The following is a 27,300-nucleotide window of genomic DNA, read 5'->3' on the forward strand; positions in this document are numbered from 1 at the left end:
TCATATTTTTGACTTTGAAAGAGCTAGTCAAGTAGTACGGGGACGAAAAGAAATGTTTAATAAGCGTCATTTGAAACTGTGAGACGTGATTGAGAGGGCTTTTGGAGTTTGGAAAAAAAATGGGTTATTCTAAGAGACATACCTACATATTCATTTGATAAACATGTTAGAATTGTCGCCGCAACAATGACATTTCATAATTGCATACGGCGTCATTCTTCACATTTCAACATCGACTTCGCAAGTGTCGATGATAACAATTAGTGCCTTCGAAAGTATATGAATATCACTTGGGCGAATTGATGATAAAAACTGATGATGACATCATCAATAGCAATGTAGGTGATGGAGAAGGTGCAGATGAGATGACTGTGTCATGAGAGCACATCACTGATGCTTTAGTTAATTTTTGATTTAATAATATATGCATGATTGGTTACTTGTTATATTTTGTAATGTATTCGAAGAATGTTATTATTTTTAGAGCATAATTGTGTGAATCAGTGTTATGTATGCAAGAAGTTTTAGTGTAGATCAAGTTACAATTTTGCATTACAAAGTTGCTACCTTTACTTGTTCAATCTTCTATTTGTTTCATATATTTCTCTTCGTCTTTGATCACTTCTTATTTATTGATGGCGGTGGGGTTTCTTGTCAGAATCTTACCACTCAGGTGGATTTTGGTATCATAGCAATAGGTTGGCTTGCCATATCTGCCTATTTGCATTATTAGATTTGTTTTGTTACTGAAATCTTATGACAATTTTGCTCTCATTTGATTTTGTAATCGTAGCATTGTTTTTATTATTGTGTATGTTGTTTTTGTTTTAGCGATGATGTAATTTAGAGGACAAACTGTGCTACTTTATGTGTTTTTGGTATACAAACTCGTCTATCTACCTAGGATATAATTTATTTTGAACTTATATTATATGATTATTTTGAGGGCAAAAAACTAGGTTAATGTTCTTAATTTCTCTTATGGTATTGTGTTCAATAAATAATATTAAAAATTGTTATTGGATTGACTACATAGGAAGCATTTTTAAATGTGTTTTTCAAACATAATTGTATTCTTGAAACAGAACTGCTTTTGTATACTAAGGGCATTATAATCATTATGTTAATATACACAGCTTTTGGAACTGTTTTTTTCAAATATACGAATTGTTTCTAAAACACCAGCTTCTGAATAACAGATTTTCACGAGCAGCCTCTGAAACCAACTTTTCTACAGCAATAACTGAAACAAATGCACCCTTAATGACATTAAAAGCTCAAGCATTGTTACAATTTGTTGAAGTAGTACATTAATCGAGTAATGTTAATGTTCCAAATTTCGTTTGGGACCTTTACATACATACCACCCAATTCCTACGTATTTACGTATTGATTATATTTTTTTTCTATTTATACCACCTAAATCTTTCATGTCACATCAAAAGCACCACCATTTTATGTTTTTAAAAAGTGAAATACACAGTTTCATGCATGGATATGTATGTAAAAATTGAGGTGTGAAGCTGCAACAAGATGCATCAATTTAGTATATTTTAAAGACTAATTAAATCCTCATAATTATATAAAGAACCATAATAGTTATGTTTAATAATTAAGTTGCTCTTATTATATGTAATTATAGCATTTCATATATATCAAATATTAATGCAACATGAATAAATGCCAAGGCTAATAATAAAATCATTGTATTAAGCATATATATGATCTTATGACTTCATACAATTTGTTGAAAATAATAATCAAGTATTCTTCCTTTGTATTCTAAACATGAACATTTGCACAATATATTTATTTACAGGTAATAAGTTATCTGGCAAGATGTGTAGTTTATTAGGCTTTGTGCTCACCCTTGTTGCACCTATATTTATAATTTATTTCAAGTAAAATGAATTAGTTAAAGAAATTAATAAGATATGAATATGAAATTATGATCAGACTTATAATTTGTAATTTTTTTTTATAAAACAATAATAATTTAATAATGTCATATGTGCGATGGTGCAGTCCTTCTGAAGTTATACCTAGGGCTGTCAAAATAGCTCGTTGTTCGCGAGCAACAGCTCGTGTTCGACTCGTTAAGAAGCTCGTGTTCGGCTCATTAATTTCGTTTGATAAGTATGATAAGTTAACGAGTCGAACACGAACTAAGATGTGTTCGTTCGTTAGTTATCTGGCAAGATGTGTAGTTTATTAGGCTTTGTGCTCACCCTTGTTGCACCTATATTTATAATTTATTTCAAGTAAAATGAATTAGTTAAAGAAATTAATAAGATATGAATATGAAATTATGATCAGACTTATAATTTGTAATTTTTTTTATAAAACAATAATAATTTAATAATGTCATATGTGCGATGGTGCAGTTCTTCTGAAGTTGTACATTTATATTTTGTCATTTTAATATGACTGTATAATAATTTGACAATCATGATGATGAAATAAAGATCGTTTACACCCCTAGTTGTACCTTTATATTTTGTCATTTTAATATGATTGTATAATAATTTGACATTCATGATGATGAAATAAATATGCATATTATAACATAGATGAATGCATCTCAAAGTCTTTTGTATTTACATATTTAACACCTAAAGATTCATATTTACAGTCATACCACTCAAATCTTCGACATGACATCGAAAATAGCACCGCCGCTATCTTTTTCCTTTTTGTACATAAAATACACAATTTACATATTTAACACCTAAACATTCATATTTACAGTCATACCACTCAAATCTTCAACATGACATCAAAAATAGTACCGCCACTAGCTTTTTCCTTTTTGTACATAAAATACACCTTTTCATGCATAAGTTTATGATATAAAGGTATTATAAGTATAAATGGCCAGATCAACAACTCCATGACCAAAAAACACACACATGTAATATACACAACTTGATTATGCTAAAACAAAAGCAATTAAAGCAATCCAATAAAGAATGCCAATAATTCCGAGCTCTTTGCATGGGATGCAACTAAGAGCTGAAAGCAAAAAATGAACATACATAACACAGCTTATAAATATAGATTAAGAGTTTAAAGATACTAACAAAGTTTATGCTCCCGTCTAAAATTCTCAATGCCTGCTTGGCGGCTTGCACTTTGACAATTTGGAAGCATTGCCTTCGTTTCTATTCTTTTTAAGGTAACCACTCAGGGCTGCCTTGGCCTTCGACCACTGCTGCTCAGACTCGTTCCTCATGAAGACGCAAACTTCACCAAAATTGATCTCCGGTCTCTCGTTCCTTCGTTCCTGGACACCACTTGTCTGGCCTTCACTATGTTTGTCTTGCACGGATGACGAAGATTCTTTCTTGTTATTTTTTAAGTCTTCAGCACAGATAGGTGGCTTTGGAATTATTTCTGGAGAAATCTGTGCAATCTGTGGTGTTTTTTGCTTTGATTTCTCTGCACAAGTTTTGGAGATTTTTGTCGGAATGGTGCCCGATGCAGCATTGGCCTCCAACGTTTCTGTAGATGCTGATGTTGAGCCTGATAGAACATTGGAGATGTCGAATGAGCTGCTGCTTCTTCCTCCAACAAGGTCTTTCCATGAAGATTTTTGTAGCCATGATTGTCCATATGATGGTTGAGCATAACTCATGTTTGACGTATTTTGGCTTTCAACATGTTGAGTTTCAACCTGTATTGTAGGAGTAATATGTGCAATCTGAGGTACTTCTTTGTTTGATTTCTCCCCGAAAGATTCTAGTTTTTGCAATGTGATGGTATCTAATTCACTGTCCTTTGGCATTTCTGGGGATACGGACGGAAGGTTCGATAACACATTGGAGATGCTGAATGAACTGCTTCCTTTTCCTCTAACAAGGTCTTTCCATGAAGATTTCTGCAACCATGACAGGCCTTCTGCTGGCAGAGCATAACTCAAGTTTGGTTTGCTTTGTTTTTCAGAATTTGGAGCTTCAGTGGAAATCATGAGAGCGCTAGCATGGCCATCTGAGCTTATAAGGGGAGTGGATGGCACAGGCTCGGCTAAAATAGAAGTAAATTTCTGGTCTACGGCTATCATAGGATCGGGTTTAGGAAGTCCATCAGCTGATATTGGACGGGTTTTCTTATTTGGCTTGATAGAAGATGCATTGGTGACATCAAATTTCTTCCTTTTGGCAGAATCTGCTTTATTTTGGACTAATCTTCCTTCCAAAGATTGCGGGTTGCCAGATCCAAATTCCTAAAAAATGATGATGTGAAAGTCAAAAATGACTGCAAAATTTGTAATTTTTAATATTCATTGTCAAATTATATATCAAATAATTAGGTAAAAATTAATTGCAAAATCTGTAATTTTTAACAGTTAAGCATAAATGTAATATTTCTTACAGTAATGCATAAATGTAATAGTCATTATGAAATTTTATATTAAATAATTGGTGCATGGCAGTGTAACATTCCATTTTTTGAACCACTCAATAGTGATAGGAGTTGAAATTCTCACCTTAAGCTTCATAAATTTGGGGTAATGGCATCCCAACACTCGAAGGTATAACAGTTGAACATGAAACATAAAAAAAATCAACTAAATTTATTTTTGTTTGAAATGCGAACAATAAAAATAACCAAGACTATAAGACGAAGCAAAAACTTTGAATACATTATTTTATCAGCAAAATATCCTAAAATGTCAAATATATTCACTTGCAATATTGATTTTGACCTTTTATTTGGGTGGAAAATTTGGCTTGTATAATTTTCTCCTCCTTTCTCTTCCTGTTATTGTTTGTACTTTATACTGCTATTTAAAAGTGAATTGTGATTTCAAGTTTCAATAAAATAAAATATTCACCTTTGATTCAAAATATGAATAAAAAATTCTCAGCAATAAAAGAACCACAGGTAAAATGTGTGATAGTAAAATTTTGATTATCATATTAATTTTCGAATGTGAAGGGCCCCTCCTGAAGCATATTTACGTATATTTTGTTGTGACAAAATCATGGTTTTTTTTTTCTTTTTTTTTTTTGGGCTTAAACAACATTTCTTAGTTGTTTGTGCTATGTTCCTTTGGGGTTAGTTGTAAAAAATATTTAAAACATATTATCACGTTCCAGAAAATGCATTCTAAATTATTGTTATTATGTTACTTGTTATTTATTCAAGTGAAAAGACTGCATAAAGTCAGTTTGATCTCTGAATTGAACTTATTTACACAAAAATTGATCTTACCTTCAAAAAATTTTATAGTATTGTGTACCATCAAAAGGTACGTGTTTCTAAGATACCAAAAGGATGTTAAACTCAATTAAATCATGCACACACGTCCTAAATTTGGATCAACTAGAATGGCATGTGATTTTTTAATTACAGACAATCACAAAGCACATACTTTATCACCTGTTTTGGCTGAGTAAACTTTCAAACTTAATGATCACTTATGCTTTAATTTCCTCTCTCTCTCTGCCTCTCTCTCCCTCTCTCTCATTACTCTTTTTTCTGAGAAGAGCATTATAATTTTTGAAGTAGATTGAATTCTACTAGCACAAATGCTATATGCATGGATGTGTATTCATATAAATGAAGAAAGAATTATCTATGCACGTGAAAGTTGGATGTAATTTATAACATTGATAAATTGTTAAAAAGACATTGTGCTCTATGTCGTTGAAGTGTTTGTAATATCAAGAAAATACTCTAAATTATTTAAAATACAGTGCTCCTTTATATATTACCTTTTAATCATATTTCTGATGCATTTATTAAATACAATTAATTACCAAATAAAAAATTGTGTTTATGAAATAGCAAACCATGACTTCTTTAATGCAAGCTCATATTTATCCTTATTTTCTTGATGTTAATTTTTGTACTTATATAGTTTCTTTCTTCTATAGGTTGAATTCAATTGATCTTTATTTTATGACTTTCAAACTCAAAAGTTTAATCTCTTCATTCAAACTATGTATTCATAAAAGCCTCTTACAGTTAGAGTCTTGAATGTCTACACCAGATTAACTACCAACACTTCTTTTAGTAGCGAAACCCATAAGATGCAAATGTCTTCATTTTATTAGTTATATATCTAAACTTTATGCCGATGGCATTGATTGATATAAAGTTAAGAACATTAATAGATATTTGGGCTGAGACAGAAAAAAGAGTACCTTCTCTAAAAAGTAGCAATGATGATATCCTATCTGGTCACAATTTAAATGCCTAATACGAACATATATTGCACATAATGGCTAATGTTCTTATCCAAGTTAGCCTTTTGGTATTGATCTCTTCATCGACTGTTGATATTATCACAAATAATATTTCGCAACTCTTACCTAATTAGCCCCAGTTGTGAACAAAATGATGATTATTTATCACAGCATTTTAATTTTCATTAACACATTCAAAGCGTTGACTATATAATAGATAAGAGATTTCATACTTTTTATGCTAAAAAGGGGCAAGGATCAAAAGAAAATTCATTCGACTTTTTCACTGGGCTTCAACAGCAGCAACAAGCCTTTATACCATTCAGTGGGGTTGGCAACATGAATTTTTTTTCAACCTTTTTCACTAGGCTTCAAGCTAAATAATTGAAATTTATACGTGGTATCTTTTCTGTGCTATTTTTTTTTTCCCCTAACAGTTTTTTATAGATACCCTTGTCTACTCATATCATTATATAGCTATTATTTTTTAATTTTAAAAAATATTAAAAATAATAAAATTGTCATTCCCAATATCATTCAAGAGGTTGCAAAAAATAAAGATGGAGATACATCATTTATCTTGTACAAAATGTTGGCATAATCATACACATTAATCTGTAGGTGGCTCTAAAAATTAATGCCCTAGTCTCTCAATGTCGAAGAATGTTTTGGTGTATTCCAAGTCAATTTTTTAGAAAGCTGATTAAGTTGCATTCAAGACACTATCCAAAGATTTCGCCTTTATTTTCAAAAACTTTATAATTTGGTTCAATGTTTTTCACGGGCATAAGCCCTTATGATTAATTAACCCTTCCCACTACAACTCATTTTTTTTTATTAAGGTTGGTCGTTTGGCGCTAAATACTAAGTGAATAGTAGCAACAATTAAGCTTTAGAATAAAGAAACCATTACCTTGAGCTTAGCGTGAATTGTGGAGAAATTGATAAAGAAACCGATCAATATTTCATGATTCTATTATCTCAAGCTATCATGAAAAACGGTCTATTTTATCAAAGAATGGAGTCAACCCAACATAATCGAAGGATCTTTGTCACCGACCATTGCTTTTTTTGTCCAATGAGGCATTGTAGACATGAGGTGATATTTTTAAAAAATATAAACCTAATTTGACTTTAATTAACAGAGACTTTTGTGTCATATCAAATGGACTCTATAATTCAAGTCTCAAATAACAGAAATATATTGAGGAACATAAGGAATACAACTATGATCAAAATATAATTAAGCATTCGAGCCAGACCACCCTGTCAGAGGCTCTGGTAGTAACCACAAAAATTGTGAAACCATTTGGTCAAACCACACAAATAAATAACTCGGGTCACGCCCTTACTAGCATAATTATTTTAAGAGTAAATATAGTAATATATTTGGTATGTTATTACGAGATTATATCAATCTAAAAGCCTATCATGCTCCAAAAAAGGTGGAAGAGGTTGGATGGAGTTTGATCTTTTGCATTATGTGAAAGAATTTCATTTTAACATTTTTAGCTTTTTATAATCTTTTCTGATTTTTGATATTTTATTAAGACTTTGGTTTGAAGTGACTTACTTTAAAATTCTTACGCATTTTAATGACATTATCTCTTATAAATGATATTTGCATTCAACACAATCATCATCGAAATATTTAAATTACTGAACCAATATTTGCAATTTAAGAGCTTAAATTTTGAAAATAAACTCCTATGATTGAAATTCACTTTCAATATGATTATCATTGGGGATCCAATTATTTTTTAGTTAATTAGATTAAACAATGTCAACTCTACATCTTGCTTACATAGAATCGAGTTTGTAAATTAAAACTTATGATTATTGTTTAGCCTCAAGATTAAAGGTTGTCATTAAAGTGTGAGATTTCTTTATAGAAGACCTTCAGGCTTGCACGCATGAGTATGATAAAAATGACTTGACGAAATTTATAAGTGTTTGGTTCTCAACGTTGAATGATATCAATATATTCAATCAGATTAAGAGTATGAATTTAACTCATTCTCCATTCACAATTTAGCTGTGGCTTGTCGCTTAAATATTTTCAAAAATATCAATCACTTTCAACTCTAATCATCGCAATGAGAATGATCGGTCTAATTAAATTGGGATCAATCTCATCAACTCTGATCTTTGTCAAGAGAATAAAGCAAGCTAAATGGGATTTAGTCTCATCAATGATCTTTGTCAAGAGAATAAAGCAAGCTAAATGGGCTCATCAGCTTTGGTTATCTTCTGGAGGAGGATTGAACTGGCAAAATGAAAGCTCGGTTTCATAAACTTCGATTGTTTTTAGGAGTAAATAAGGGCTACGTTGTAAACTCCGATCATTTCCAGAAGGAAGATTGGAATGGAACTTACGACATTGCCTTATATACAATATGATATGCTTGAGAGCATGTATAGCTTATTAATGCTTTCAAGTTTAAAAATAGTTCAAGCTTTTTGAGCCTGAACAATATTCTCAAATATTAGTTATTTCGTGTATTGGTCACACTGTCATTGCTGAGTCTCAATCCTCGGATGTAAAAAGTGAATGGTTGAGGCGTAAAATTTGCCGACAAATCAAGATATGAATTCTTTTGATCATTGTGTAAATGCTAAAGCGTCCCTCGGAAGCGACGCGTTGTATGATTTGAAAACAAAGAAAAGTATGCAAGGGCCGCTACACTGACGTCTGGGTGAGATGTTAAATAAGCAAGGGTTCCCACACTATGGACGGATATGGATAAAGAAGCTAGTCTATGAAATTAAAATTATGATAGGTTCTTGGAATATAGGTACTTTCATAGATAAATTAATGAGATTAGTTGATATTATTAGTTGATATTATGCTTAATGAGATTAGTTGATATTATGCTTCATAGAAAGATAAATATCTTATGTATTCAAGAAACTAAATGGGTAGGAGAAATGGCTAAGAAGATTGATAGCTTAGGTTTTAAACTTTGGTATTCAGGTAAAAGTCACAAAAGAAATGGTGTAGTTGTAATTATTGATAGAAATTTGAAATATAATATTATAAAAATTAATAGAACTAGAGATAGAATTATAGCCCTTAAGATTGTTGTTGATACTAAGATTTTTAATATTATAAGTGTTTATGCTCTTGAAGTAGGTTTAGATATAAGTTCTAAAGAAAAATTCTGGAATGACCTAGAAAGAATTAATACAAACGATACCTCTTGAAGAAAGAATTTTTATTGAAATTGATTTAAATAAATATGTCGGTAGAGTGGTAGAAGATTTTAGAAATATTCATTATGACTACAGTTTTAGAGTGATTAATGAAGAACGTAGAATCATATTAGATTTTGTTTTAGCGTATTATCTTGTTATTGTTAATATATTATTTAAGAAAAGATATAAGCATATTATTACTTATAATAATGGATCTAATAAAATACAAATTGATTATTTTTTTATGAGAAGAGATTGTTGACAATGTAAAGATTGTAAGGTAATTCCAAGAGAATTTAAATACTCGACATCGATTATTAATTCTAAATTTTAAGACGATGAGTTGTAAAATAAAAATTACTAGAAATCATTATCGTAGAATTAGATGATGGCACCTAAAAGACGCAAATAAAATTATTTTTATGAGTAAACTTCAAGATTTCAAATTTTGGGATGTTCATAAAGAAATAAATTTTATATAGAATAAAGTAACAAACACTATTAAATAATTGGCAAAAGACGCACTTGGAGAGTCAAAACAAAAATTTCTATAAATAAAAGTTGTTGGTGGTGCAATAATAGTATGCAAGAAAAGATAAAACATAAGAAGATATATTCTAAAAATTGGTTAAAAGTAAAAGCTTGGAGAACTGGGAAAAATATAAAATGACTCGAAGGAAATCTAAAAGAACTATTTATTACGCTAAAAATTCTATTTTTAGTGATATTTATAAAAGATTGGATACTAATGAGGGTGGAAAAAATATATGTATAAACTAGCCAAACAAATAAAAAAAAAAAGTAGAGATTTAACTCAAAAGAAGTATTAAAGATAAAAATTAAAAAGTGTTTTTCTTATAAAAAATATTCAAAATAAGTGGGTGAGTTAAATTTGATAAATTTTTCAATGAAGTTTCTGAAAATCCAATCGACCTTAGTATCTTAATATTGTTAATAATAATAAAATGTTTCATTTTTATCGTCGCATGAATAATAAAGAATTTGAGGAGGCTTTAAAGAAAACCAATGATGGAAAGTCTGTAAGACCTGATGATATCCCAATTGAAGTGTTGAAATATTTAGGGAGAGCTGGGAGTTTCTTCACTTACAAAACTTTTTTATATTATTTTAAAAACTAAAAAGAAGCCTGAGAAGTGGATGAAGAGTATTTTGGTCCCCATTTTTAAGAATAAGAATAAAGGTGATGCATAAAAGTGCAAATTATAGATGAATCAAGTTGATTTTGTCATACTTTAAAATTATAGGAAAGGGCAATTGACCATAGGTGAAGATGTATTACAAAAATTTCTCATAATCAGTTTGGATTTATGTCGAGCAAGTCTATAGAAGCTATGCATTTATTGAAAAGTTTGATGGAGAACTACAGAGGGAATGATTTTTATTAATTTAGATAAGACTTGCGATAAAATTCCAAGAGATTCTTTGAAGAGTTTTAGAGCAGAAAGGTGTTGAATGACTTGCATTCAAGTCATTAAAGATATATATACTAGACTTGTTACTTGTGTTCGATCAGGAGGAGGATTGACAAAATATTTTCCTATTTCAGTTGGATTACATCAGGGGTCGACTTTAAGCCAATATCTTTTTCATTTAGTTATGGATGCTCTTACTGGACATTTATAGGAGGATGTACCTTAGTGTATGTTTTTCACTAATGATGTACTTCTTGTTGATAAGACTAAAGAAATAGCTAAGGAAAAACTTGAATTATGGAGGTCTACATTGGAGTCTAAAGGCCTTCATTATAGTAGAACTAAAAGTGAATGCATGGAATGTAAATTTAGTAGTAGCAGTTCTAGTGACAAAGTTGTAACTATGGGTGATCAAATTATTAAAAAGTGTGAACGCTTTATATATCTGGAGCCTTGTTCAAAGTGATGGCAATATAGATGAGGATGTAATTAACAGAATTCAAGTTGGTTGGTTGAAGTGGAGGAATGTTTTGGGCCTATTGTGTGATAGAAAAGTATCGCTCACACTAAAAGAAAAATTTTATAAGATGGTGGTGAGACTTGTAATGCTCTATGGCACAAAATGTTGGCCTTTAAAAGAGAAGCATAAAATTAAGTTAAGTGTTGCCGAGATGAGAAAGCTTAGGTGGATGAGTGGCTTTACACTTAGAGACAAAATGCGAAATGAATATATTTGTGATACGGTTGGTGTAGCTCGTATGGGAGACAAAATTAGATAGAGTCATCTTTGATGGTTTGGTCACGTTAAACGCCGACCATCAGATGATCCGGTTAGGAGAGTAGATATTCAGATATTTTAGATTCGATTTATGTTAAGAAATGCAGACATAGACCTAGGAAGACTTAGGCATATTGTATAAAAAATGATCTTAATTTATTAGAATTAAGAGAAAATATGATACTCAATAGGACGAAATAAAGAAAAAGAATTCATGTAGCTAACCCCACTTAGTGGGATGAAGGATTGTTGTTGTTGGTGGTGGTGGTGGTGGTGGTCATAAAATATAAAGATTTTCTTTGAGCTTGTGCGCTCAACATTCTCAGACCTCAAGATCAAGTATAACATATTGGTCAAAGCAAATGTGAGTGTATATTGATGCATATATTTTTCAAAGTGAGGTAACTGAAATTTATTTTATGTTTTAGCCTGCGGACCATTCTAAGGCATTTAAGTTTAGAAACTTAAAGTGATTGACGGAGCACATGCAAACATATAGGTTCAATGATGTGAATGCATCTTGATGCATCTGCACAGAGAACTTGCATAATTTTAAAAAGTACTTGCATAAAGCAATTGTGAAATACAGTTGCACATTTTTTAAAACATTTTGACAAATCATCTCGATGCATATGCACAAAGCAATTCCATGATTTTAGAAGTGCTTGCATGATACAATTGTGCGATACATTTACAAGTTTTTCAAAACATTTTGACAAATCATCTCATGATGCATGAACATTACTAAAAAATGTCCAAATTTTAGGTTTGTTTGGATTCACTTTATGTTTTGGTTTCTTGTTTTTGTTTTAAAAAAACAGTTAAAAACATTAATAGATGCATTTTTTCTTCTTTCTTTATTTGTACTTATGATTCTATTTTCAAACCAATCCTAAACAATCTTAAAACACAAAAAAACTGGATATAATTTTTTTTTGTTCTAAAAACATGCTTCGCAATCAACCCTCCTTTCAAGTCCGATCCCAATATATCCTCTTCCTTCCACTAACACATGAAAATCGACACATTTTTTTAGTATCAAATACCCTTGAAATGTGACCTCTTCTATTACGAAATTGGGAAGAAGGAAAAAAGCTAGAAAGGACAAAGTCGTAGCCCTTCAATTATTAGTACATTTTGATAAGGTAGCTTCTCCATTTCTTCAAGATTTGATTCCCCATTTATGATCACTTTCTAAAGCTTAAGTTGAATCTCATGGTTCTCCAATAACTCCATGATCCACTGTAGAGATATAGATGTTATATTGGTTCTAACATTCAAACACTCTAAGCAGAAAACTACCAATTTGTCTTCGTTAAGAAGCCTTCCTGGATCTTTGAGGGGTGTTTGGTAGCACCCAATTAATAGGATTTATGAGTCATATTTATTAAATCCATCCAAACATAAAAAGCACAAGTTCTATGGATTTGGATTTAAGGTCCGAATTTTGACTTCAATTCATATTAAATCTGGATTTACTAAATCCTACTAACACTAAGTCCTTCTTGCAGCCAAACAACCCCTTAGGCAGTTGGGCCTCAAGCCGAGGCCTTCCTACATCTTAGGGCAATTGGATCTCAAGTAGAGAGAAGACGTATGAACAAACTAGTTTCTCAAAAACTTGCTTATGTTCATGTACTCTATGCAAGCTTTAATCAAAAGGAAGAAACCTCTTTTAGCTTCCAACAAAACTCCATAGCAATTCTCAATTTTACAAAAGAAATAGTCAATGATTACTCGGAGAGAAGATACAAAAAATGAGCTTACTAGCTGGGTGATCTCAATTTCTAGGATAACCTTCTTACAGACCTTCTTGTAGAAGCACATCAGTACTTAGAAGATAGAACATGGTGAACTAGAAGGTATAGAAAATTCATAAGAATATTAAATATATTTTTATATTTTAAATTATAGAAATTATTAAACTACCAAAAATATTTTTATTTTATATTAAAATATAAACAAAAAAAACCAAATAAAAATAAAATATAGAAAGTGATCCCAAAAGGCTCAATATTATTTAGACAAATATTATATTGATTCGTATAAATGCTTTACTTCAATCTTTTTGAATACAACTTTCTATCTGTTTGTAGGTATGTAATAGATCTAATGACATTAAGCCATTTTAAGAGCTTGTTCAGTCATTTAATGTGATTTTTTATTTACTTTCATTTAGGGCATATTTTATTCAATTCTAAATATTCAAGTAGATTTCATTTATGCTCATTGATGATTTATTGAGTTTATTGTAAGTTACATGCAAGTCATGTTTATATTTGCTAGCAAGCTACTGAGCTCATTACGGGTTTTATTTATGCTCATAGATGAGTCATCGAGTTCCACGTAAATTTATGCAGGTTTTATTGGTATTCAATATGTCCTGCTAAGCCAACAAAAATATTTTGAATGTTCATATGAGGGTTTTGGAGAGTTGTAATATTCCCTGCCAGTCATGCTCAAGTTCTATTTGAATTATGTTTTTGTTTGAAGATGACCTTTAACAAACTTTAAGCTACTTCTGAGGCAGCGAATTATGTTTTTGTTTGAAGATGACCTTTAACAAATCTCATTTTAACAAACTTTAAACTACTTCTGAGGCAGAGGTGTGGTGTTGCACCATACTTTGTGGCTTTTGGTAAAACTGTGTTTTGATGATAAGAATTTAATAAGTCTAAGATCACTAAATATTGAAGTCATTAAGGCACTCATATTTTAAAAATAATTCATATTCAAAAGAATAATAAATGCATGTCATCATGCGGATATTTTAAGATATTGATTAAGAATATCAAAATATCACTCCCAAAAATTATAAATAAATTTCATTCTCATCAAAATGGGGACATAGATCTCTACTTAAATTTTAATGGAGAGAGTTTGTAGGCCACAAATTCTAAAATTTTGTTGAGGATTATAAGTAATGTTGTCACCCAATAACCTTCGCTAAACATTCATTGTGTGATCGTTATCAGTCACATGTCATTGAACGATCGTTTTCACTGGACCGTCATTACATAGGTATCAATGTTTAATTGCCTTTGGTCAAATGTGATCACATCCATTAACCATTTTTCGATACTATTGTCAAATCACTGTTGAAAAGCTGTGTTTTGAAACCTGACATGTTTAAGTGTGGTGTCTTCTAGAAAGTTGCGATCTGACTTAATAAAGATTTTAAAAAATATATTGCACTGGTCACGATAGATTTTTGAAAAGCAATTTAATCTATAAGAATTTAACAGCTGCTTGTTAAAACAGTTTCAATTGCCCCAAAAAAGCTGAGAATCTGCAGTTGCGCCAAACAGGCCCTCATTCACCAAAAAATTGAGCAAAATATCCAACATCTCCCTCAATAACAGGTGTCTTCGGGATAGTAGTGGAACAGACACTTAGTCCAAATATTAATTTTAGCTTTATCCTTTTGCACATTCATTCACAGACACTTAGTCCAAATATTAATTTTAGCTTTATTCTTTTGCACATTCGGAAAAACTTGAATTATGGAGGTCTACATTGGAGTCTAAAGGCCTTCATTATAGTAGAACTAAAAGTGAATGCATGGAATGTAAATTTAGTAGTAGCAGTTCTAGTGACAAAGTTGTAACTATGGGTGATCAAATTATTAAAAAGTGTGAACGCTTTATATATCTGGAGCCTTGTTCAAAGTGATGGCAATATAGATGAGGATGTAATTAACAGAATTCAAGTTGGTTGGTTGAAGTGGAGGAATGTTTTGGGCCTATTGTGTGATAGAAAAGTATCGCTCACACTAAAAGAAAAATTTTATAAGATGGTGGTGAGACTTGTAATGCTCTATGGCACAAAATGTTGGCCTTTAAAAGAGAAGCATAAAATTAAGTTAAGTGTTGCCGAGATGAGAAAGCTTAGGTGGATGAGTGGCTTTACACTTAGAGACAAAATGCGAAATGAATATATTTGTGATACGGTTGGTGTAGCTCGTATGGGGGACAAAATTAGATAGAGTCATCTTTGATGGTTTGGTCACGTTAAACGCCGACCATCAGATGATCCGGTTAGGAGAGTAGATATTCAGATATTTTAGATTCGATTTATGTTAAGAAATGCAGACATAGACCTAGGAAGACTTAGGCATATTGTATAAAAAATGATCTTAATTTATTAGAATTAAGAGAAAATATGATACTCAATAGGACGAAATAAAGAAAAAGAATTCATGTAGCTAACCCCACTTAGTGGGATGAAGGATTGTTGTTGTTGGTGGTGGTGGTGGTGGTGGTCATAAAATATAAAGATTTTCTTTGAGCTTGTGCGCTCAACATTCTCAGACCTCAAGATCAAGTATAACATATTGGTCAAAGCAAATGTGAGTGTATATTGATGCATATATTTTTCAAAGTGAGGTAACTGAAATTTATTTTATGTTTTAGCCTGCGGACCATTCTAAGGCATTTAAGTTTAGAAACTTAAAGTGATTGACGGAGCACATGCAAACATATAGGTTCAATGATGTGAATGCATCTTGATGCATCTGCACAGAGAACTTGCATAATTTTAAAAAGTACTTGCATAAAGCAATTGTGAAATACAGTTGCACATTTTTTAAAACATTTTGACAAATCATCTCGATGCATATGCACAAAGCAATTCCATGATTTTAGAAGTGCTTGCATGATACAATTGTGCGATACATTTACAAGTTTTTCAAAACATTTTGACAAATCATCTCATGATGCATGAACATTACTAAAAAATGTCCAAATTTTAGGTTTGTTTGGATTCACTTTATGTTTTGGTTTTTTGTTTTTGTTTTAAAAAAACAGTTAAAAACATTAATAGATGCATTTTTTCTTCTTTCTTTATTTGTACTTATGATTCTATTTTCAAACCAATCCTAAACAATCTTAAAACACAAAAAAACTGGATATAATTTTTTTTTGTTCTAAAAACATGCTTCGCAATCAACCCTCCTTTCAAGTCCGATCCCAATATATCCTCTTCCTTCCACTAACACATGAAAATCGACACATTTTTTTAGTATCAAATACCCTTGAAATGTGACCTCTTCTATTACGAAATTGGGAAGAAGGAAAAAAGCTAGAAAGGACAAAGTCGTAGCCCTTCAATTATTAGTACATTTTGATAAGGTAGCTTCTCCATTTCTTCAAGATTTGATTCCCCATTTATGATCACTTTCTAAAGCTTAAGTTGAATCTCATGGTTCTCCAATAACTCCATGATCCACTGTAGAGATATAGATGTTATATTGGTTCTAACATTCAAACACTCTAAGCAGAAAACTACCAATTTGTCTTCGTTAAGAAGCCTTCCTGGATCTTTGAGGGGTGTTTGGTAGCACACAATTAATAGGATTTATGAGTCATATTTATTAAATCCATCCAAACATAAAAAGCACAAGTTCTATGGATTTGGATTTAAGGTCCGAATTTTGACTTCAATTCATATTAAATCTGGATTTACTAAATCCTACTAACACTAAGTCCTTCTTGCAGCCAAACAACCCCTTAGGCAGTTGGGCCTCAAGCCGAGGCCTTCCTACATCTTAGGGCAATTGGATCTCAAGTAGAGAGAAGACGTATGAACAAACTAGTTTCTCAAAAACTTGCTTATGTTCATGTACTCTATGCAAGCTTTAATCAAAAGGAAGAAACCTCTTTTAGCTTCCAACAAAACTCCATAGCAATTCTCAATTTTACAAAAGAAATAGTCAATGATTACTCGGAGAGAAGATACAAAAAATGAGCTTACTAGCTGGGTGATCTCAATTTCTAGGATAACCTTCTTACAGACCTTCTTGTAGAAGCACATCAGTACTTAGAAGATAGAACATGGTGAACTAGAAGGTATAGAAAATTCATAAGAATATTAAATATATTTTTATATTTTAAATTATAGAAATTATTAAACTACCAAAAATATTTTTATTTTATATTAAAATATAAACAAAAAAAACCAAATAAAAATAAAATATAGAAAGTGATCCCAAAAGGCTCAATATTATTTAGACAAATATTATATTGATTCGTATAAATGCTTTACTTCAATCTTTTTGAATACAACTTTCTATCTGTTTGTAGGTATGTAATAGATCTAGTGACATTAAGCCATTTTAAGAGCTTGTTCAGTCATTTAATGTGATTTTTTATTTACTTTCATTTAGGGCATATTTTATTCAATTCTAAATATTCAAGTAGATTTCATTTATGCTCATTGATGATTTATTGAGTTTATTGTAAGTTACATGCAAGTCATGTTTATATTTGCTAGCAAGCTACTGAGCTCATTACGGGTTTTATTTATGCTCATAGATGAGTCATCGAGTTCCACGTAAATTTATGCAGGTTTTATTGGTATTCAATATGTCCTGCTAAGCCAACAAAAATATTTTGAATGTTCATATGAGGGTTTTGGAGAGTTGTAATATTCCCTGCCAGTCATGCTCAAGTTCTATTTGAATTATGTTTTTGTTTGAAGATGACCTTTAACAAATCTCATTTTAACAAACTTTAAACTACTTCTGAGGCAGAGGTGTGGTGTTGCACCATACTTTGTGGCTTTTGGTAAAACTGTGTTTTGATGATAAGAATTTAATAAGTCTAAAATCACTAAATATTGAAGTCATTAAGGCACTCATATTTTAAAAATAATTCATATTCAAAAGAATAATAAATGCATGTCATCATGCGGATATTTTAAGATATTGATTAAGAATATCAAAATATCACTCCCAAAAATTATAAATAAATTTCATTCTCATCAAAATGGGGACATAGATCTCTACTTAAATTTTAATGGAGAGAGTTTGTAGGCCACAAATTCTAAAATTTTGTTGAGCATTATAAGTAATGTTGTCACCCAATAACCTTCACTAAACATTCATTGTGTGATCGTTATCAGTCACATGTCATTGAACGATCGTTTTCACTGGACCGTCATTACATAGGTATCAATGTTTAATTGCCTTTGGTCAAATGTGATCACATCCATTAACCATTTTTCGATACTATTGTCAAATCACTGTTGAAAAGCTGTGTTTTGAAACCTGACATGTTTAAGTGTGGTGTCTTCTAGAAAGTTGCGATCTGACTTAATAAAGATTTTAAAAAATATATTGCACTGGTCACGATAGATTTTTGAAAAGCAATTTAATCTATAAGAATTTAACAGCTGCTTGTTAAAACAGTTTCAATTGCCCCAAACAGACACTTAGTCCAAATATTAATTTTAGCTTTATCCTTTTGCACATTCATTCACCAGGGGGGATAGGGGTTAATAGCCCCTAGATTTTTTCTAAATTCCATATTAAAATATAATACACTTAAAGCATTTCCCCTTGAACTTAAATACTTAATAATAATTAATTGGATTTATTATTCTTCATGTAAATACCAAAAGAAATTGAAAATTGTTCAAGAACCTAAAATTGTAAAAAATTTTCCATTTAATGAACTAGACATTGGTAGGGGGTTAAATCGAGTTGATATCTAAGAACATGCAAAATATATATGTTGCAAGTCACATTTGAGTTTTCTGCAAAATTTAGTTAAAATGAATGATTCTGTCTATGTTATTTTAGAATAAATTACTAAGGAAAGAAATTCATCAAGCAAATAAAATGAAAAAATTATTAAGGAAATAAATTCATCAAGTCAATGAAATGAAATTGATGGTTTATAATGTAATAACACTATTTGATTTTATTTTCATTTTACATCTGTTAAAAATTTTAAAAATTACAGATGAACATTGTTAAGTATTATAAAGGAAGTCACAAGGCATTTTAAATGTGATTCAATAATCAACAACAAAATAGTTTCATCAAAATTTAAATATAATATTTTTTTTGTTATTGATAATAAAATTATTTTATGAAAAATGGGATATACATATTCATATATGAATAATCCTTACTCTGAAGATTGATGACGCTTTCATTATAAAAAAGACACTAATACAATAAAGCATCATTACAAAATTGATATTTTCATAATCATTTTAGATACACAACTCACAATAAACTTTATCCTAAAATTTCATACATACAAAAAAGCTACATTTAAAAATTCAATTAGAGCATTTTAAAATTAAAGTTCATTAATTTTTAGAATCTCTCTACACTTTTTGATCTCTGTCAAATTTTGGCTAAGATTAAAAAAGTAGTCATGCATTCTCTCATTAATTATTGGATTAGATTGAGAATAAATTTGTCTGCTTCAATAACAACTGAACGAGCATTTTTAGTTATAAAGATTGTCAACACAGCGTTACAAAATAAAAAGAAATATGATATTCTTACGACTTCACTGATAAGAGAAATTAAAAATGATAATATAATGGGATTTGATGTAGAATCAATGATTGATGATTTTAATGTAAAAAAAAATGGTCGTACACAATTTAACATGCGTATTGATAATGATTAGATTAAAAGAAATATTTTTTTTTACTTTATAGGTTATTCTTAGCTATTTTTTAATTTCATCTTATTTATTTATTTGCTTTAAAATTTTTAATTTCAATATTTTGAACTTCACCCTGACTATTTCGAGGGGTTTTATGTCTCAACACCATGCAAAGAAAAACAAGCATGATTAGCATTGTACGACACCACAACCATGATTTATAAAACCAATTATACCAAAAAAGGCATGTCTTGGGTAACTACATGAAAAATTACGTGAACAAAGAATTTTCTCGTAGAGTTAAAAATACATGCACAAGTACTTATTATGCTTACAATTTTATCATTTTTAGGTTAATTCAATTGATATATTCAAGTCCAATCAAATTGAATTTTAACAGCCTCCCAACATCTCTCTCATGAAGGCATATATGGGGAGTATTGGGTATAGCCCTGACACTAAAAAAATATGCAAATAAGCTTGATTAAAGATCAAATTAATGATTATGAATAAAATCACGAAAAGCTAAATTTAAAGTTCTTGAATAAATTCAATCAAACTCGACTTAAAACTCATTTATATAAAATTTAATTACTTTTTTAATTCATGGAAAACAAAACAAGATAAAAGTTTTTTTGATTAGTTCATTTATTTTACACAAATATATGTTTATTTTAATTATTCATTTAGTAGTTCGTTTATTTTTTAAATAAAATAAGTAACTTATTTAAAAGCTCAATAAAGCTCGTTTGATTAGAAATAAATAGCTCAATCATACTACTTAGTTTGTTCAATAGGTCTCAATTGGTTAGAAAATCAATAGCATGATAGCGCCAATTTTAATTTGCTCAATAAAAGTTATTTGAATAAAAATTAAGCAGCTCAATAATATTACTAATTAAACTGCTTGATAATATCTCAATTACATCATATTAAACAAATATGAACTAAACTCAAACAGTCAAAATGACAAATAAAGCTTAGACAAAAACATAAAAGCTTAATTTGATCTTGAGCTCAAATTTTATAAACAAGCTCCAACCCCAAAAGCTCGATTTGAGCTTGAGCTCAGCTCGAGCTTGAACTCATTAAACATATTAAGCTTGAACACAACCCTGCTTACTTGGCTCGGTTCATTTGCAACCCTAATCATTCTCTACAACATCCACCTAAGAAAAAGGTGATAAATTTTTAATCAAAAATTAACCGACTCCTACTAAACACTAAGCGCTTATCACCCAACAATTAGCCTTAATCAAAAGTTCTCCGCTGTCATCAAGAAGGTTAATTAACTAGAGGCTTAAGCCTAGTAGAAACCTAGAATTATATCATAAAGTCTTCATTTATGAGAGTAAAATCTCTAAATAGTGTTATTTGAATTTTTGACCCATAACAATAAACCCTCTTAGAAGAACCAAGCATAAATTCTCCAAGACTAAAAAAAAATGCAGTTCAGTGGTCTTAGATAAAAAGTTTTAGAGAATGATCTATAGAAATGGTTAGAATTAGTTTTCTATCGAATAGCATTACAAAAAAAGAAAAAGCAAAAATATTTAAAGGAAGATAGTTGTGGTCAAATGTTGATTGGATGGATATTTATTTAACTAAAATATAAATGAAAATCATTATAACAAGAGGTATTACTTCGATTATATCTTCTCCAATGCCAAGTTAAATTGTGTACATACCTCACCTGCTAATTGTGTCATTCCCCCTTTTAACTGCATCAATATATCATCTTCAGCTCCAACGCCAATATTCATCACAAGGTTATCATCATCTGCATCTGAAACTTCTGCATCACTAAGATAAAAGTCCACATTACATGGACTTGATATCTTCAGATCTGTAGCAACTTGAGTATTTTTATTTGAAGATATTTCAACCTTATCACCTCTCATGAGCTTGTCGATCACATTAGTCATTATGTTTCGCTCTTTTTCATGCACCACAGTGCTAAGTCGAGAAAGATACCCATGGCTAGTTGTTTCTAGAGCCTTAGAATGTTCCTCGCAGTCGCAGAAATGAATTGGAAGAGGAGGAACTTCGATACGTTGAAAACTGTACTTGTGCTTTCCAGTCCCTTTAAATGGTAATGGCTTCACCTGCGAAGAATATCTGCTTTTGTCATTTATTCTTCGATTTTTGAAAGTAAGTAATTTATTTAAAGCTATTTAAGGATAGCAACTAACAGAATCATAAGCATAGTGACCAAGAAAATTAACCTGGTAAAAAGTTGTACCATGAAAATGGTAACAGAAAAAACTTAGGAGATGAGATGAAGCATTTAACAAAAATAAAGATTAAATAATGCATGGCCCTCGCATTAATATAAGGTTTGAGGGCTTCTTGTAAACACCCTTACTCCTATTTTGAAAATAGGCTCATTGCAAGACATCGGATATTTAACCTAGGGTTAAAAACATAACCTGCATGAACTTTTACAAAGATAGTAATGGCTCCTCTACACATATATCTTGAAAATCAAAATTATTCACTCATTCATGTTTTTCTTCCACATAATTATAGCATAAAAATAACTCTTTACATGTGATGTCACGGACAAGTGTAATATTAACTACATAAAGTCCTACCCAGTGCATATAGTACAAAATATATATTATAAAAAAAAATCTATTATAATCCTAGAGAGAGTTGTCTTAGATGGTTTGCTTACATTAAACTTCGACCATCTGATGATCCGATTTGGAGAGTAGATGTTTTAGATTCAACTTATATTAAGAAAACCGGAAGTAAACCTAGGAAGACTTGGGCATATTGTATAAAAATGATCATAATTTATTAGAATTAAATGAAAATATGACACTAAATAGAACGCAACGGAGAAAAAGGATTCATGTAGCCAACCCCACTTAGTGAGATAAAGGTTTTATCGTTGTTGTTGGAGATCCCACCAGGTGCATGGCAGTAATTTGATAAAAATTATATTCTAAATCATATAAATTAAATTGCTGACCACTGTTCTAAATGGAAGGCATAATTATTTTAATTTCCAACAACTCACATTTTGCAGTAAAATATCAGATCTTCTTAATTTTTTAAACTATTACCAAATGATTCAACTCTAGATTCACCTTTTTGAACAAAAAATTCTAGTGCCCCTATATGTTGAACATATTTATTACAAAATTACTTTTTTGGACTGCATTTATCAAATAACAACATTACAAAGTTAAAGACGCATATTACATAAGTAGAAGTTACCTTTCTCAGATTTGGAAAGAAAATTCGGATCTGTGAATTCTCCTGGCTTGAACTATGAGAATTTACAAATTCCAAACTTTCTTTAGTAGGAGGTGGGGCAGAAGCAAGTTTGGCATCTTGTGCCCACTCCCTCTTCAAACGAGCAAAATAGTGCTCTTTAGCTATTTCTAGCTTAAGCTTTCCTCCCTTCCAAGTGCATCCATTGTACTGCAAAAAAGATAAAATTCATTAGACTGCTGAAATATTTCGAGTTGAAGTACTATTTATCATCTTTTGTTGCTATGTTTTAATTTTAAAAAAACTGAAAGATAGAAAGCTAAAGTAAAGTGTTACAGTCATTCCAACCTAACTTCATTATGAAATCTAAATCATAATGAAAGTTGTCAAGATATGCGTCATAAGACTCGATTAAAAAAAAATAAAGAGAGAAATAAGATGCAGGCTTCTGAGACATAAACTAGTACATTGACCCCTTCTTTTAAAGCTGAATGTCATTACAATACGTCCATATGATGACTATTTTGCTAAAAAAAAAAATTAATATCTAAAATATTCTTACATTTTAAGGTCATTCGGAGGATTATATTGAGGTGAAATGAGACTTTCTAAGGATTACGTCCCCTTCATTTCCCTCCACCTTTTTTTCTTTCCACAAGACAATTTCCATTACTTCCTATTAATCTAAGAGTCCAAATAGAGAAGATATTGCAAAGAGGTATCATGAATACTAATTTTGCAAGTAATCTCGTCATTGTTTTTTCCAGAATAGGTTTCTAGGCAAAGCTCTGGCTTGTTTTCTTAAAGTTGTTCTTTTATCGCTCTCATCCTCTAAATATAATTCATTTTCTAATACGATATATTGAAAAGTATTCACTGCTTAATTCATTGTGAGTTGCCTCTTTCTTTTTATTTTAGAGTTTATGTGCTAAAATTAGGCTCTGGCTCACAATATCAAATATTTGTATAGTCAGAAATTTAGCACATTTTGAATTAAAATTGTTAGTTACGCTTTTATTTATTTGAATGATAAATTGTTAGTTATATGAGATAAAATTATATTTGAATTTCGCCGTACAACCGTCAATATCCACCTTGAAATCTCTGAATCCCCGGCCGAAACGTGACACATTGACAGCGAATTTGTGTCATTTTAAAATGGCTTCTCCTATGGGCCCCGGCCATTTGAGTCAAACTTGTTCATTGATATCCACTTTTTACATGCTGATTTTGCTTTTCATCAAAAACTTTTTTATGGGATAGGAAGAGGCAAACTATAAACTTAGGTCCTAAGAAATTTTCTTAGTTTTTGATTCAAAATAGATTGAATAGGTTGATCAACTTCTCCAAAATGGGTTTTAACCTCCTTCCCACATAAAAAAATGGTACATACGGGATCCATTTAGAAACTATTCTCTTCACTTTATTCTAAAAATGTCATTTGATTCTCAGTAGAAAAAGATAAGCACAATTCAAGATAATATAGCAATGATAAGTCGTTGAAGGAGTAACACAAAAGTAAGTTGGGGTGATGGTATTCCGCTCAATATTGGTTCATACTAGACTTATTTATGTTCATTTAGTTGGATAATTGAACAAACTTATATAAAATTTTTAAAGCTTGGCATATGAATGAACTAGCATGAATATGGACTCATTCAGTTATGTTTATGAACATTCATTTCTTAATAAGTAGTTCCCTAAGAGCTCCATAAAATGCTCATTTAATCATGAACTTGTTATCAATTTCGTGACTTATTTTATATTATTCTATTCATTTTCTTATATTCAATCTAATGCAAAAAAATTTGTCTATTGCTGGTGAATATGCATGAAAAAAGTATCGAGCTCAATAAGGTGATTGGTTGATTAAGCAGCTTAAACCCCCCTTACATCACAACAAAACAGCCCCAATTTAAAATAGATTAACCACGCCAACTCATTCCCACTTGGGTCGACATTTCCTAACGCGCTGATTAGAATGAATCGAAGAAAATTTCTAAATATCAAGCTTAGTAAGCAAACAATATCTCAACGATTAAGAAATACTGGATTTATTAAGAATGAAAAGAAGGGAAGCAGAGTGGGGAAACTGACAGTGGAGAAGAGCTTAGAGAGGGATTTGTCAGAGCTGGGCTCGAAATCCATGAAAGCGAAGTTGCGGCCATTGTCGCGGACAAACACGACGTCGTGAACCATACCAAGCGGCGAGAAGGTATGCTCCAAGTCGCTGGCCGTAACACCGGCACCTACGCCGCCGATGAAAATCCTCTTCGCCTCCCCATCAGGAAGCGCAGGTATGTCTAAGTTCTTTTCGGCGATCACTGCTCCCTCCTCCATGACAAATCCTCCGCGCAACCGCTGCTAATCCGCTCCTCTTATTTTCTTACCCGCGGTTGCTAATGTTGGCCGTTCGGAAGGAAGCATGACTTGATATGCCCTAGGCTCTTAACAATATTCCTATAAGAATAAATGGAGCAAACTAAAATAAAATAATAATAGTGATCATTATAATAATCACTATGAAGACATTTATCTTAGAAGTAACTCAATTATGATCTCTAACTTAACATTAGCTTCATCTATGTTAGATTGTTATCATATCATATAGAATTATATGTAGACTATCTAAACTCTTTCTCTCTTCCTCCTTTCTTGACAGAGTAAACAGGATGAGCTCATCCTCTTTGATTGTTTGTTCTTTTCTCTCCTTTTATTCTAATATAATTAGAGATAATTTCACGCTCTGAATTTTGTGGGACTTGAGTTATCCATGTGTTTTTCATGACTTTATTTATTCTTTTTAGCCTAAATATACATAAATAAATAGTTATTGTTAGGGTTTAATATTTAGCTTATGATTTGTTTGTTTCCTAAGTTTGTCTGTTATGGTCACAAATCAAGTTTTTTTCTAAAGGCTTGAAGTTTCAGTATTTTTTAAGTTGTCGGGTGATGTCAGAAATCAAGGTTTTTTCTAAGGATTTTAAGTTCAGTTTTCTATCCTAAGTGTTCTTGTTCCTTATAAAGACAATATTAGTTTGCTAATTTTAGGTTCATCATAATTAATATTTGATTCACATATGAAAAACACTTTGTCAACATATAATCTTATTGTTCTTCAAATAAAGTTTGAACATGAATTAAATAATGTACTAACAATTTACGATCAAATTATATTCAAAAGCATGATCATAACTTATTCATATCATATAGCCTAAACACATGCACAAATCACGAACGGATCATGTTCAAATTGTGATTAAATAATTGCATATATAAATGTTCAAACAACTAACATTTGATACCCTCAAACAATGTCCTCTATAGCTCGGACAAGGCCCCATCATAATTGTGTGCACATTTTAAGACATATTGAAACATACTATTCAACACTTTTTCTAGATCAAAATTATATTTTTATCAAAATTTCACTTGATGCCACACCTATCGTTTTTACTAGCCATCATCGTTGTTGATGACCACCTGCATCGTTGATTTAACATCATCGGCAGATACTATCAGTACTCACGATTGTTATCACTTTTCATGATCATTGACAGTTATCACTGACCATTAGATGTTGTTCTCGTATTTTTGATTGAACACATTTCAATCGAGGGGTTTTCGCATACGTGCCACCTGATTTCTATGCATTCACATATCAAAAACCTAAACTTTGTTATTTAGGTAGACGCCACCCCATCCCTAAGTTTAGGCAATAGGTGGGGTGGCCTGCCTGTAAAAATCGAAGTTTAGGTGTCTGATATGTGAATACCTTTGAATTGAGTGGCATGTATGTAAATAGCACATTATTTAAACATCCACATTTTGAATATTTTAAAATTTCAATGTCTTTCAACCAGAGCAAACGATCCCTCAGATATATTCTTTATTTATATATTATATTATAAATCACACAATTCTTATGTATTTACACATTTAGCATCTCAAATATAACATTTACATGCATAACACTAAAATATCTAACATTGCATAAAAAATATCATAATTACTAGCTTTTTAAATGTTAATTAGGCCATTTCATTTATATGTTTATGATACGGAATTATTATAAA

At 30.9% G+C, this 27,300-nt stretch overlaps 1 protein-coding gene across 1 annotated transcript; it reads right to left on the reverse strand.

Moving 5' to 3' along the window:
• Positions 1 to 2,915: 2,915 nt before the first annotated feature.
• On the reverse strand, positions 2,916 to 25,662 carry LOC110029575. Its single transcript, XM_020731924.1, has 4 exons — positions 25,322 to 25,662; positions 23,228 to 23,434; positions 21,691 to 22,107; positions 2,916 to 4,222 (listed from the first exon to the last, which is right to left on the reverse strand). The coding sequence occupies exons 1-4, from the start codon at positions 25,562 to 25,564 to the stop codon at positions 3,107 to 3,109; spliced, it is 1,983 nt and encodes a 660-aa protein (XP_020587583.1). The 5' UTR covers positions 25,565 to 25,662; the 3' UTR covers positions 2,916 to 3,106.
• Between the last annotated feature and the right edge of the window lie 1,638 nt (positions 25,663 to 27,300).

Source organism: Phalaenopsis equestris, unplaced genomic scaffold, assembly GCF_001263595.1.
Source record: "Phalaenopsis equestris unplaced genomic scaffold, ASM126359v1 Scaffold000595, whole genome shotgun sequence".
NCBI classification, from domain to species: domain Eukaryota; kingdom Viridiplantae; phylum Streptophyta; class Magnoliopsida; order Asparagales; family Orchidaceae; genus Phalaenopsis; species Phalaenopsis equestris.

Coding starts and splice junctions, on each gene's coding strand:
- LOC110029575 (XM_020731924.1), bottom strand. CDS start 25,564: ATGGAGGAGGGAGCAGTGATCGCCGAAAAGAACTTAGACATACCTGCG. Junction 22,108..23,227: donor TCTTTCCAAATCTGAGAAAG/GTAACTTCTACT, acceptor TATTCTTCGCAG/GTGAAGCCATTACCATTTAA. Junction 4,223..21,690: donor TGACACAATTAGCAGGTGAG/GTATGTACACAA, acceptor ATCATTTTTTAG/GAATTTGGATCTGGCAACCC.